Raw genomic sequence first — 12331 nt, 5'->3', positions numbered from 1 at the left:
CTTAATTGAAATGCATTTTAATATTAATCGACAAATACGAGGTATTGAACGAGATTTTTTTTTACCGACTTCAAAAAATGGAGGAGTTTCTCAGTTCGTTTGTATTCTTTTTACGTAAGTACGTGCATAACACCGTCGTTTACCAACCGATTTAAACAATAATTTTATTATTTGAAAGGATTTACTTTCCAAATGGTTCCTTTGTTATTCGGTCCAGGGTCTGGTGATAGAAACCTTAAAACAATAGGGAACTCTCGGAAATTGTAAGCACATATCGAATAAAAACTTGTCATTCTGGTATATGTCTCCGACACCACAAAACAGTTTAGGTTAAGACCTGACCTGACGATGGAGACGACAGTGAGACGAGGGAACTCCTCAACGGTATCTATTTACTACCTCCCGTTCGAGCTTATTTTATTCGTCTTGATAAGATTTTTCCATTGCCGTTACGGATATTAATTGCATGACGCTACACGAACTTAGGTCTGATTGTGGTAGATAGAGACTGAAAAGCAAGAGAAACAACAATTACCTTTAAACGTCTATTTCTGTTTTTTTATCCTGTTAACAGTGAAAGAAACCACTAACTATCTGAATGTTATTTCAAGAAAAGAGGTTGTTAGGTTTGCGGCTGCTTAAAATGGCTTGCTAACAATGGCTGGCTAACATTAGAACCGGTTTTTCTCGGGACCTCTGGACCGATTTCAAAAATATTTGGATTCCGTCTTAAGAGTGAAGTAAAGAACCTATTTTAAGCATTCCCACTACTGGGCAAATGGCTTGGGCTTTATAAAGTGACTGTTCAAGTTGAACATTAGGACCGGTTTTTCTCGGGACCTCTGGGACCGATTTCCAAAATATTTGGATTTCGTATTAACAGTGAAGTAAAGAACCTATTCTAACCATTCCCGCTACTGGGCAAATGGCTTGGGCTTTATAAAGTGACTGTTCAAGTTTGACATTAGGACCGGTTTTTCTCGGGACCTCTGGGACCGATTTCCAAAATATTTGGATTTCGTATTAACAGTGAAGTAAAGAACCTATTCTAACCATTCCTGCTACTGGGCAAATGGCTTGGGCTTTATAAAATGATTGTTCAAGTTTGACATTAGGACCGGTTTTTCTCGGGACCTCTGGGACCGATTTCCAAAATATTTGGATTTCGTATTAACAGTGAAGTAAAAAACCTATTCTAACCATTCCCACTTCTGGGCAAATGGCTTGGGCTTAATAAAGTGACTGTTCAAGTTTAACATTAGAACCAGTTTTTCTCGGGATCTCTGGAACCGATTTCAAAAATATTTGGATTCCATCTTAAGAGTGAAGTAAAGAACCTATTTTAACCATTCCCACTACTGGGCAAATGGCTTGGGCTTTATAAAGTGACTGTTCAAGTTGAACATTAGGACCGGTTTTTCTCGTGACCTCTGGGACCGATTTCCAAAATATTTGGATTTCGTATTAACAGTGAAGTAAAGAACCTATTCTAACCATTCCCACTACTGGGCAAATGGCTTGGGCTTCATAAAGTGACTGTTCAAGTTTAACATGAGAACCGGTTTTTCTCGGAACCTCTGGCACCGATTTCCAAAATATTTGGATTTCATGTTAATAGTGCAGTAAAGAACCTATTTCGACCACTTTCACTACTGGGCAAATGGCTCAGGCTTTGTTAAGTGACTATCTATGAAGAACATTTGAACCGGTTTTTTTCGGGACCTCTTGGACCGATTTCAAAAATATTTGGATTTCGTGTTCAGAGTGCACTATGGAACCAGCTGAAACTACTCCCACTGCTGGGCAAACTTTGAGCCCAGACCCTGGCATTGTCCTTTGTGTGCATTCCAAAACTTTTTACATATCAGTAAGTAGATACAAAGTTTGTAATCCTGTCTCAGATATTTACTGATAATATATGCAACAAATCAGCCATGCTTAAAAAAGAAATGCAACTATCAACGGATTCCAGAAACTTAATGATAAGATTTACTTTAAGAACATTCTAATCAAGTTTGATAAAAAATATGATAAAATACTTGTCATAAAAACTTATAGGGACCTTTTTTAACTTTTTACAGATAACTTTTAAATATATTTATGCATCTTTGGTATTAACATATACATTTTATCTGGCTTCAACATAATGGTAATGACAATTACGGCCAAGATTCTGAAGACAAAAATTGGTTGTGAATTTATGTTAATCTTTGCAATTCAATGTTTGTTCCAAAATAAAACCTGGTACAGTTCCCTGAAACTCTAAATTACTGGAGATGTGGAAATATGAAGTACTCATGTGGGTACTTTATTTATTAGAGAAATAAATGCCATTAAAACTTAAATATTTAATTATTAGTTAAATAATATTTGAAAAAATGTTTGGTTGTTTTTTTTTTGTTGGTTGGTTGTCTGGTATAACTCCAGTGCCTCAGGCGCTCTGGCGCGTCAAGCGGCGTTCATTCAAGGCGTTACCCAAATGAAACAAGATACCGGGAACGAAATACTACTACTTAAGCCAATTGAAAGCAATTAGAGAAAGAAACCAAGCCCCAAATTTTCAATAAAGAAGCATATCTATCTCGTATAGTAACAATCAACAATGATCTATCGTAAATAGTTTAGAAGAAAGTACAAAATACGAAAAGTAAGACCAAAGTGCACAGAGCAATCCAAAATTCGGGCACGTATGACGTCCGACCCACTATTTTTTCAAAACGGAATCTAATCAGTTTTATGAAATAACTCTTTTACATACCTTCTATTATTGGTCCAGGAATGCTTTTCCACCCCTGTTATACACATAAATCGTCGACACACACTAAATATCACTTTGGATGCGGGACCGTAGCCAATCGTACCCAACTCAACCCACAGCACATACACTTATTAAACAGTCATAAAACCAACATTCAGAATAAATATCATAACACTTGTGATTTAAATTTTATATATAATCGCTATTCATGTAGAATTCGGTGAAATATCATCCGTGACTGCGAGTACGAACACGGCATCGAAGGCGAAGCGAAAGACCGACCGCGAAAAGCATCCACCTTCGCGCTGCTCATCTCATAGATTAAATTTATTTCAGTTGCGACTAGGAGTAGCAAGACAATAACGGACCGAATAATACCTACTTTTACAACTTTACAAGTTTTTATTTTATTTATTTACACCCCTGATAAACGGAATGGTCATATCAAAAGTTTGAAAATATTATCAATTTTCAGTATTGCACTCAATATTCCAGGTAACATTAACGTAAGAGTTTTTGACTTTAATTTGGATGGACTTTCATATACCAGATATTCCTATAAAATTTTTGTATTAACTCTATTAACGTTAGTGTTTATTAATTAAAAAATCGAAAACACAATAGTAACAACATTTAAGCAAATAGGTAGAAAATACCACGTATGTACTATTTGGTTAGTCGTGTCTATTATCTTCGCTTTTCTTAATACTCTTTGCCGAGAATGACATCATCTACGAGTTTAAAAAGCGACGTCCAATTTCATTAGGTTGTTAAGTTTTGTCTATGGTTTAGGTGTAAATCAGTTCATATTTATATATCTTTTTAATTACTGAATTACAATTAATCATGAGAAATAGCATTATTGTGGTGCTTTTATTAAGATGTGTTAAAAATATTTTATTAATTATAAAAAATAAAGCTTTTAAGGAGGACATCACTAGATTCATAGACAATTGAACTATCTAGAAATGGTTTGTCAGTTGTCATTTTTTAAACTTGAGTGGCGGCAAAAGCCTATGAAGTAACTATTTAATTGTTTTGCTGTGGAGTGCTCACGAAGTGCTCGGAATTTATTTTAACCTTGTAGAAGAGTTTGATATATAAAGTGATATGAATGTTATGAGATCTTTATCAATACGAGAGTGTACAATAACAACAATAAATTGTAGCAAGGAAAGGAGTTCATTCCTAATGTAGGTTTGTTCACTTTAATATTAATTAATAAATTTTGAAGTAAGTACCTTCTGTTGCCCAACTGTAGATCTACTGACTACTAGGACTTTTCACAGTTTGTTTAGAATAATAGCGCTGAATTCCATGGAAATGTTTGCAGGTGAACAGACTGCATACTACCTGGGCAGGGTTTCATTTTGATAAATGCTTTACATTTTACGCACTCACATTAGTATATTTGTTCTATATACATAAGTAATACTTTAGCTACCTCATAAAGTAATCAAGTAAGGTTTCTTCTTCTTCGAATACTTTTATTTTTAGGACTCAGGACACAAACTAAAAATATCTCTATTTTTGGCCTATGAGCGGTTTTATAAGTCCTTCAAAAAAGGTTCCCCAATAGTAACTAAATTAAAACACAAGATTAAATTCATTTATAGTTTTAATACAAAATGTAAAAACATATAAAAATTTCATCCAAATATGATAAACAAAATATTGTTATCACTTCATCACAATTATTGTCACATTCATAATTTTGAATGTCCTTATACTAATAGAGTAATACTAGTTGCTAATTTTCGAGGAAGTGCTAATGAATATAAATTAAAAAGAGTTATCCTCAGATGCAATGCAATACCAGATATAACTAAGCTAAAACAATTTTAAATTGATGATTTTGAGTAAGTAGGTATATAGTACAATTATTTATTGACAAAATAAGAACTATATACGTAGCTGGTAATATTTTGCATCCACATAAATTCAAAAGCACCGCCTCAAACGACAAAACAGTCGGATAATATTACTAAAAAATAAATAGCTCATTACTAACTATGAAGTTAGAAATAGTTAGGTCCTGTAGGTACTTGAAAGCTATCTTTTATCAATCAAATAGAGAAAGTACATATGTAAGAATAACGTAAGTAACATACAGTATCTGTTCCCTTATTCTTGCACATTAGTACTTTTTCTTCAAATTGCAACTTTTCAATATAAGCCTCATTTTGCAAACTCAAGGTCTGTATTTTTATTGAATTAAATAAGAAAATTTGCTGTAGGTAAAGCTAACTTGATAAATCATTTATAGAATTCCCATATTTTTTTTCCAAACTAATGTAGGTAGTAATATTCATAGTTAATTATGTTGTTTATGGCCATTTTATTGTTATTATTATATACGTACTACCTAAGCAAAACTGATCTGATTAGATTTCTCTAACCTGAATCAACAATGAGTAAATCGCGAGTTGAGATTGCATAAAGGATAACAACTGATACCATTTTAGTAATACCTATCAATTGAAATGCTTCACAACCCTTTCGGAACAACAGATAAAAAAAACTTCTGCATTTCATTAAATCCACTGAAACGAAAAAGACTTTGCCTCTCTAAAATCGAACATGCTGTATCCTCAGTAAAGCAACTTTAGTAGGCATGATTATCAGAAACCACCTCATTGAAGATATCCTTTTCAACGGAAAGTCACTTCATTATATTACATGTTAACGTACTTCCCGCCTACGAGCTTCATGTCAAAAAGCTCTAGAATATGGCCAGTTGTTGCTGGACGATGAGTGGTGGTCTAGATATGGACTGTCAGTTAGAAGAAGTTTACTCCCGCTAAGGCCAGAACTCGAACTCTCGCTTGAAGAAAACATGCTCTTGCTTCCTGTGTAGAAGGACAGAGACGTATGCAAAGGCTCTCTGCCCAGGCGGCGTCTAGCTCTCACTAATGAAATGAAAGCCACGGCGATTGCACACAGGAATATCAGCCCTAGAACGCAAAAAGCGAGTGCCATTTTTCCTGGTGATAAGCAGATAGTCTTGTCTCCGGGTGAAAAGCCTCTGACAAATTCATCTTCTTCTGATTCAATTCTTCTTGATCCTGTAAAGAAAAAAGAACTGTTTATTAAAAGATCACCGTGTGTATCAATAGATACTTAAGTAGATGTTGAAAAAGTTTCGACATATTATTATAAACATACGTCAAATCTTACCTCTTATGGATGCTTCATCTTCTAATTCAATGTTAGGTGCATGTACTTCTATACTGTTGTATACCTCCAATCGGTCAATTACTATGCCTTTAGCATCTTTATCTAGTCGAGCCTTTCTAAGCAATCCATCTCTGGTTTGCTGTGGTTTTTGCAAGGCTTTGCAATCCACCGGTGGGCACTGTCCCTTACACAGCTCGATACCACATGTCAGATGTAGCTTAGCTCTATCAGGGAATTTGAAAGCAGCAAATGTAGTAATAGCATGTTGATATGTCATAATATTTTTAAACATGTTGTCAGGGTCTGCTTTTTCCAGTTTGATGTTGGTTTTCTGATCAATATTTTTCTGTAGGTTAACAGGTTCCAAGTCTGAGAAGTCTATTTCGGCGCTTTTGTGTTTGTGATGGTGGATTGATGGTTTGTTGAAAATCGTCTCATCGATAGGACAGCCAGCCTCGTCCAGTAATTTTTGGGATGCTTCTCCTAAGCCGTCGTGGGCGACGCAATTTGTCACACGGAGTCCTACGCCCACTGCAAAATTAAGATGAACAATGAACATATTATGTCATCTACAATACAATTTTCCAATTAAATTATATCAAGATCCGTCATTGTTATTGTATCAGTTGGTGGGAGAATTACTGTTATTTCAATTAGTTACCTATTTCGAAGGTTCCGATTCTTCCTTTTTTTTTGTTTTTAAAGTAGCTCAGCTAAACCGCCACAATGGCTAACTTTTTAAACTTCTAACTAAGGACGTTAAGTTAATCCTAATTCACTCCGCCATAACATTGCTCAAACCCTGAGCTAGGCGTTCTACTTAAAAAGTATTGGTAATTAATGTCTTACCAGGCAATGTGCACTGTATAAGCAATCTTGTGGGTTGTCCGACTTCAACGGTAGCAGGTTCTGCAGCAGACACGGCAGGTGCGAGCTCCATCCAGGCTCGTGCGGCCGCCATCAGCCACTCTCGTTGTTCTATTTCTGCCGCATTTGCGAACCCTTGACGGTTGCGGCCAGTTCTGTTGACACGTGGAACGAGGAGATGGTTATTCTAATGTTTGTATTCTAATTTTAATATAAGTATGTTCCTACTTATAATGAAAAGTTATCTTGATCGTCAGACTCGATACAAAATACGGATTTTTGCTATTGACTAGCAGCACAATCCGTGCCTTATAGCTGAACCAACGCTCTAGTCACTCCATAATTTAAATGTTAAAGTGGTAAAAAGAAAAAAAAATGCTTGTTGTAGGCGATCGAGCACTTTAATAAAATTATGCGCATGAGGTCATTTGCTCGTTCGCTACAGGACATGTGCCTACTATACTAATTTATCTGAATTTACCTCGTTTTCTTCGCCTCCCTGGTAGTCATTTCGCGTAATTTATTGTTTATAACCGTCTCTAAGGCTGAGCTGTTGATGCGTACCGCTCGAGGTTGCAATTTACATCTGGAACATAAAACATTAAACGTTTACACAATGTTTAGGAACTATTTAATAACTAAATTATGAAACAGGATCTCATTATTATGTGAGCTTTTTGGGTTACACATACTCTGAGATGGTCACTTCTATTCTTGGCGTAATTCAAAGTAGCGTGGTCCAAAGGGGCTTTATCGTAAAAAGAAATCGCAATGCATAATTTTGCACATTTTACGCGCACCAAGTGCATCTTTTAGCATTAAATGAGCTAACATGAAACCAAAGCGATCTTATCTGGCTTTGCAATTATTATCTATCTACCAGTTGACGCATACCACATGGAACTAGATTTTCTAATGTCCTTGCACCTTGCGTGTACAGCTTCGACTGCTATGACAAATCTGGTTATGTAAGGTTTTTGCTCCTATTATGTTATGCGTGTTTTGACTTCACGTTTTTCTCTATAACGAGACTAAACTGTGCGTCAAAGAGATTTTACCTTTTTTTAAGGTTTGTTAGTAATGTAGCTAACACAGATGAAATATGCGAATACAAGTCAGAAACATACTATTCCACTTAAATTCACATTCACTACTTAGTTTTCGTATTGCTTTTTCTGTTCCCTTAAAAACAGGAGTTTTTTGATGATAGATCAATACTTTGTTGGTTTCCTCACCTAACAAGCAGTTCTTGATCTGAAGACTGCTGCAGTTGTTTGTCCATTTGCACGACCAGCTCGACGTTGTAGTACAAATCCTCTTCATCATCGGGCTCCTCAACTGTAGTGTTCATGGTCGAAGTTCTCACGCCGCACGCGTTCGATGGTAGATTTAGAGTAATCTTGTTCTGATGGTTCCCTGTAACATTGCAGAAGATTTCTCGTTGTTACACACTGCATGCATAAATTAATGCTTAGTTAGCAAGTTTGCCCATTCCGCAAATAGGAATAGACATAGCGATGTGGATTTATAAAAATAAAATACATAGATCAGAATTATCATTAATTAACACTTTCACAATTAGCCGTGTCCCGACGGATTTTCACGTTCCCGGATAACTGTTAGAAACCACGATAATAGTAACTTGAAGCATCGACTACCGTAATTGAAATAAAAGGTTTTATTACCTTGAACACGACACTCCCTCGAAAAGTCTTTACTGAAGACAAGGCCTTTAAATGGCTGTGCCATCTCTAAGTGTACAGTCATCGATGCCTTGTTGCAGATTGTGGATACGCTGGACACCCTATTTGGGAAAATCTGTTGCCCTAGGGTGGGTGATGCCAGCCATACCAGCAGTATCGCACGCCACATCTTGGCGCACCCTGTAAACATTAAAAAATTGGCTTTAGTTAGACCCCAACAACCAACAAATTAATTAGGCTCATTTAAATAGAAAAGGAACACCTCGTTTTCGGGGATGAAATATGTTTTATAGCTCTTAAATCATGAAACTAGACACACGTAGGTGTAGCAACAGGTACCTAGGCGCATTATACTCGAGATACTATGTTGTTTAAGTATAATCGAATACATCCAGTTTTAGAATTTATGTGAAAAATTGTTATAGTTACTCGTACGTCGGTCGTCGTAATGTTATATCATGCGGGCATTTTCATTACGTAATAAAGTTCATAGAACTTGAATCTAAAGTACAGCGTTCTAATAATAAAATACGAAGGTGTTTGCGAGGACTAGACGGGCTAGATCTGAGGTGCCAGTAGTAGTATCTAGCCGAGTTGATCGACAATTTGCGGTCAATACCGCGGTTACAGCGGCGGATATGAAAGCAATTTGAGACAATCAATACTTTATAAAATTGGAGCTTTGGATTTGTTTTGGATGTTTTAAATGGGGAATTTCATAAATATTATAGGTACAGATATCTACCCATATATTAATAAAAACTACAAAGCCAGACACTAGTGGCAATATGCTAAAAAGTAGGCAGGAATGCGTAATAGACAGGTCCACTTAAACCTTCACATATTTCCTACAACCCCTGACACTAATAAGTTACCGGACAACTCGGAAAAGGCTCGTTTCGTTGAGGGCGTTGAACGAGCCGAGAGATTCTAAGCATAATCTTAGCTCGTGATATATTGAAAGGGGCGCTAAATATATTTGAAAAAGCGAGCCATTGTGTTTCGCTATCGAGGCGGTAAACATAGGATGTATAGTTAATTCTTCCTATTAATCTACAAAATCTCGAGATACATTTATAGTATTGTTAGAAATATACGGTTATATTTCCGCTCTCTGTCAGCAATCTCTGATGGTACCATTAGATACAAATCGTTTGAAACACAATTAAATTGTTTATACTTACGGGAGACTGAATTAGGTCTTTACGATCTATGTCGAGCGATTTTGGGCGAGATAAAAAAGTCACTTTCGCATGTCGTGCTGATTTCTCAAATTAGTTAACGTTTAGCGTTATTCTTTGATCTTCAATGATAGGTGAATCTGGGTTCTAACAAAACTCTCATCACAACACCTAAAATATGCTGACCAGAAATTAAACATGATAAACCTAGTTGGTGACAGAAAACACGAATAGGTTTGTAACTATTACACTAGTTTACAGTACATTTGTTGCCGGGATTTTTTAAGCTGTTGTTGACTACTCATATTTAACCATATTTGAAACTATTAGTAGTTTTTTTTTATCAGCTCTAGTTTTTGAGATACAGCTAAGTGCGGTTTAAAGAGAAAAAACGTGTATTTACCTTAAAGAATATTTGTTTAAAAATTATATTAATTGTTAAGTTCCAAAAAACTTGACTTTAAAGCTCTTCTCTTATGTGTAGACTTTGGGAAATGGCGTATCAGAGACCAGCAATAGTCAGACATCATTTAAATCCCAGAAACCCTGATAACGTTCTTCCATGACACGTTAATCTTGATGCATAGGTACGTTCTCCCTGCTCTTCGCTCATATCTCCTAAATTTTCCGGAAATCTGTCCAGATGACTGAAGAGGAAGTGAGTTTATGCTCAAATTGCATCCCATATCTCTTAATTGTAAGAGCAGGTCTTCGACAAGTTCAACATAATTTTCATTATAATTTTTCAAAATTCAATATAATTTTTATTCTCTGAAAGTTCAGGTGAATGCTGCACTGGACGCTGAACACATGTACTACTTCGGTTTTGCCATTTAGCTCGATTTTTGGTGTTTAAGCTGTTTATGTTCACGCTACAAAAGTAAGAGTCGTCGAGATGATTTTTCGATTATTTCCAAATAGTTCGTGTTTTAAGTTTAAAAGTACTTCTTTTACCACTTTTCCATAATCTTAAGTATTCAACGCACGATTTACAAACACGATCAGGAGCCCAAGATTTGTCATTTTTATCCAACAACATTCCAAAATATAAAAAATAAGTATTTTTAAGCGTCTCTGATGACATTTCTACTCTTCTCAAACACATATTTTCCACATAAGTAACAAACATGGTTTGGATTGTTCAAACAACGCCTCCTTGAACTACTCATGTTGTAAAAACTTCACATATTTGTATAATTACACTAAAATACGTACTTTAGCGACTGAAAAAGGTTCAGAAAAGAGAAAGTCAATAACAAGTAAAGTCGAGCTACAAAAAAATTTTTGCGGGTGTAATTAATAAAAACTAAACATAAGTGAATGTTACCAACCATTAAATCCACGGCAACAGGCAAAAAGTTTGATTTTGTAAACTAGTGTTATTAGTTATAGCAAATAGATCTACGTGATTATTGCCATTAACTTAAAAATAAAGACTACCTCTCTTCTCCAAAGATTGCACATTCTTAAGAAACAATATTGATAATAGGTACCTAGCTGGTGGTTTACGCTGCTCTTACAATTTACATAATTTTGTTAATACTACATTACACAGGATGGGATATATAAATTACACAGCGGACAAGGTTTACATTCAATGTAATTGGAGTACCTACATACAAGTTTCTTTGAATAGTTTTAGTTCCACGATTATGTAATTATAGTGCACTTTTGAGTTTTAATTTTTTCACGCATAGACACTGCTCAAAACTCGCTATATCTTTGTCAGCATCCATAATTAAGATACGTATGATGAATAATTTATAATAATATAATTAGCAGAAACACTCGTTGTGTTTCACGTGGGCATGCGCTTCTGTTTACAGTTATCCAACTCTCAGGTTTATCACAAACAAAAACAATTACATAAACAGCTATGTGGCGTTGCGTAATTGACAATTAGTGGGCAATTACAACTGTATAAGAATGTGGGACCGTGGTCGGTGGGATCTCATCCTGGTCTGCAACGTCGCACGTGTGAAAATAAGGGTCATTCACAAGAATTAAATAATACCGAATTATTCTGTTGACGTAATCTGTGGTAAGATGATAAAAACTAGATCTTCGTTTCGCATTCGCTTGTTTTTATAGTTACGAGCAACCGTCTCAATAAGAGCATCGAAATATGGAAAGATTTACTTACGTACGTAGTTAGAGTACCTATTCAAAATTAGTTTAGAGTACCTATTCAAAATTTTTGAGTTTTTAATAGGTTGCCTATAAGATCTGGGTAACAAACCACTTAAAAGAGAGAGTGCTTGAGACACTTTCTTCCTAAAATTATTATAAAACGAAATCTAAATTGTATGAAGGCCGTAAAATCATTTTGCGCTGATGGACACAACACACGACTACAGATGAAATAGATAAAATTATCAATTGAAGTGAAAGCAATTTTTATCGAGCGTGAGATCTGGTTTGGTGCACGGATAATTTTATCAGATTCGCCTTTCCAGTGACGAATAACTTTGCCAAATATGTACTAGACATTTCGTCGGTTCATGTTGTCTTATTTTGTCTAAACCGTGTTTTGTTATAACATAAAATAGAAGAGTAGATTTAAATCAAGAAATAAAACTTGGTAGTAAGCAAAAGGCTTGTAAAGCTCGCAAGTGCAAAACAATGCAAAATTATCAGAAGTATGT

The 12331-nt window shown here is 35.4% G+C and overlaps 2 protein-coding genes across 15 annotated transcripts in view; both read right to left on the bottom strand.

The window, feature by feature from the left end:
* Positions 1 to 3058, bottom strand: part of LOC124636264 (spectrin beta chain) — a 69680-nt gene extending 66622 nt beyond the window's left edge. For 11 of the 13 annotated variants that reach the window (XR_006985115.1, XM_047172270.1, XM_047172274.1 and 8 more), the window contains exon 1: positions 2759 to 3057. The gene's annotated coding sequence lies outside the window, so the exon portion shown is untranslated. Of the gene's footprint in view, positions 1 to 2758 lie in introns of all 13 variants that reach the window. The other 2 variants (XM_047172267.1, XM_047172269.1) reach the window with 1 other exon arrangement.
* Positions 3059 to 4620: 1562 nt separating this feature from the next.
* LOC124636599 overlaps positions 4621 to 12331 on the bottom strand; it is a 36874-nt gene continuing 29163 nt past the window's right edge. For both annotated transcript variants that reach the window (XM_047172758.1, XM_047172759.1), the window contains exons 2-7: positions 8488 to 8685; positions 8038 to 8218; positions 7284 to 7388; positions 6785 to 6957; positions 5936 to 6466; positions 4621 to 5823 (exon numbers count right to left, since the gene is read on the bottom strand). In XM_047172758.1, coding sequence (XP_047028714.1) covers positions 5471 to 5823; positions 5936 to 6466; positions 6785 to 6957; positions 7284 to 7388; positions 8038 to 8218; positions 8488 to 8674 — 1530 coding nt within the window. In that variant the 5' untranslated portion in view covers positions 8675 to 8685 and the 3' untranslated portion in view covers positions 4621 to 5470. The remainder of the gene's footprint in view (positions 5824 to 5935; positions 6467 to 6784; positions 6958 to 7283; positions 7389 to 8037; positions 8219 to 8487; positions 8686 to 12331) is intronic.

Source organism: Helicoverpa zea, chromosome 14 (assembly GCF_022581195.2).
Source record: "Helicoverpa zea isolate HzStark_Cry1AcR chromosome 14, ilHelZeax1.1, whole genome shotgun sequence".
Classification (NCBI taxonomy): domain Eukaryota; kingdom Metazoa; phylum Arthropoda; class Insecta; order Lepidoptera; family Noctuidae; genus Helicoverpa; species Helicoverpa zea.
The sequence above is the reverse complement of the archived record's forward strand: the minus strand, read 5'-3'. Positions and strand labels throughout refer to the sequence as shown.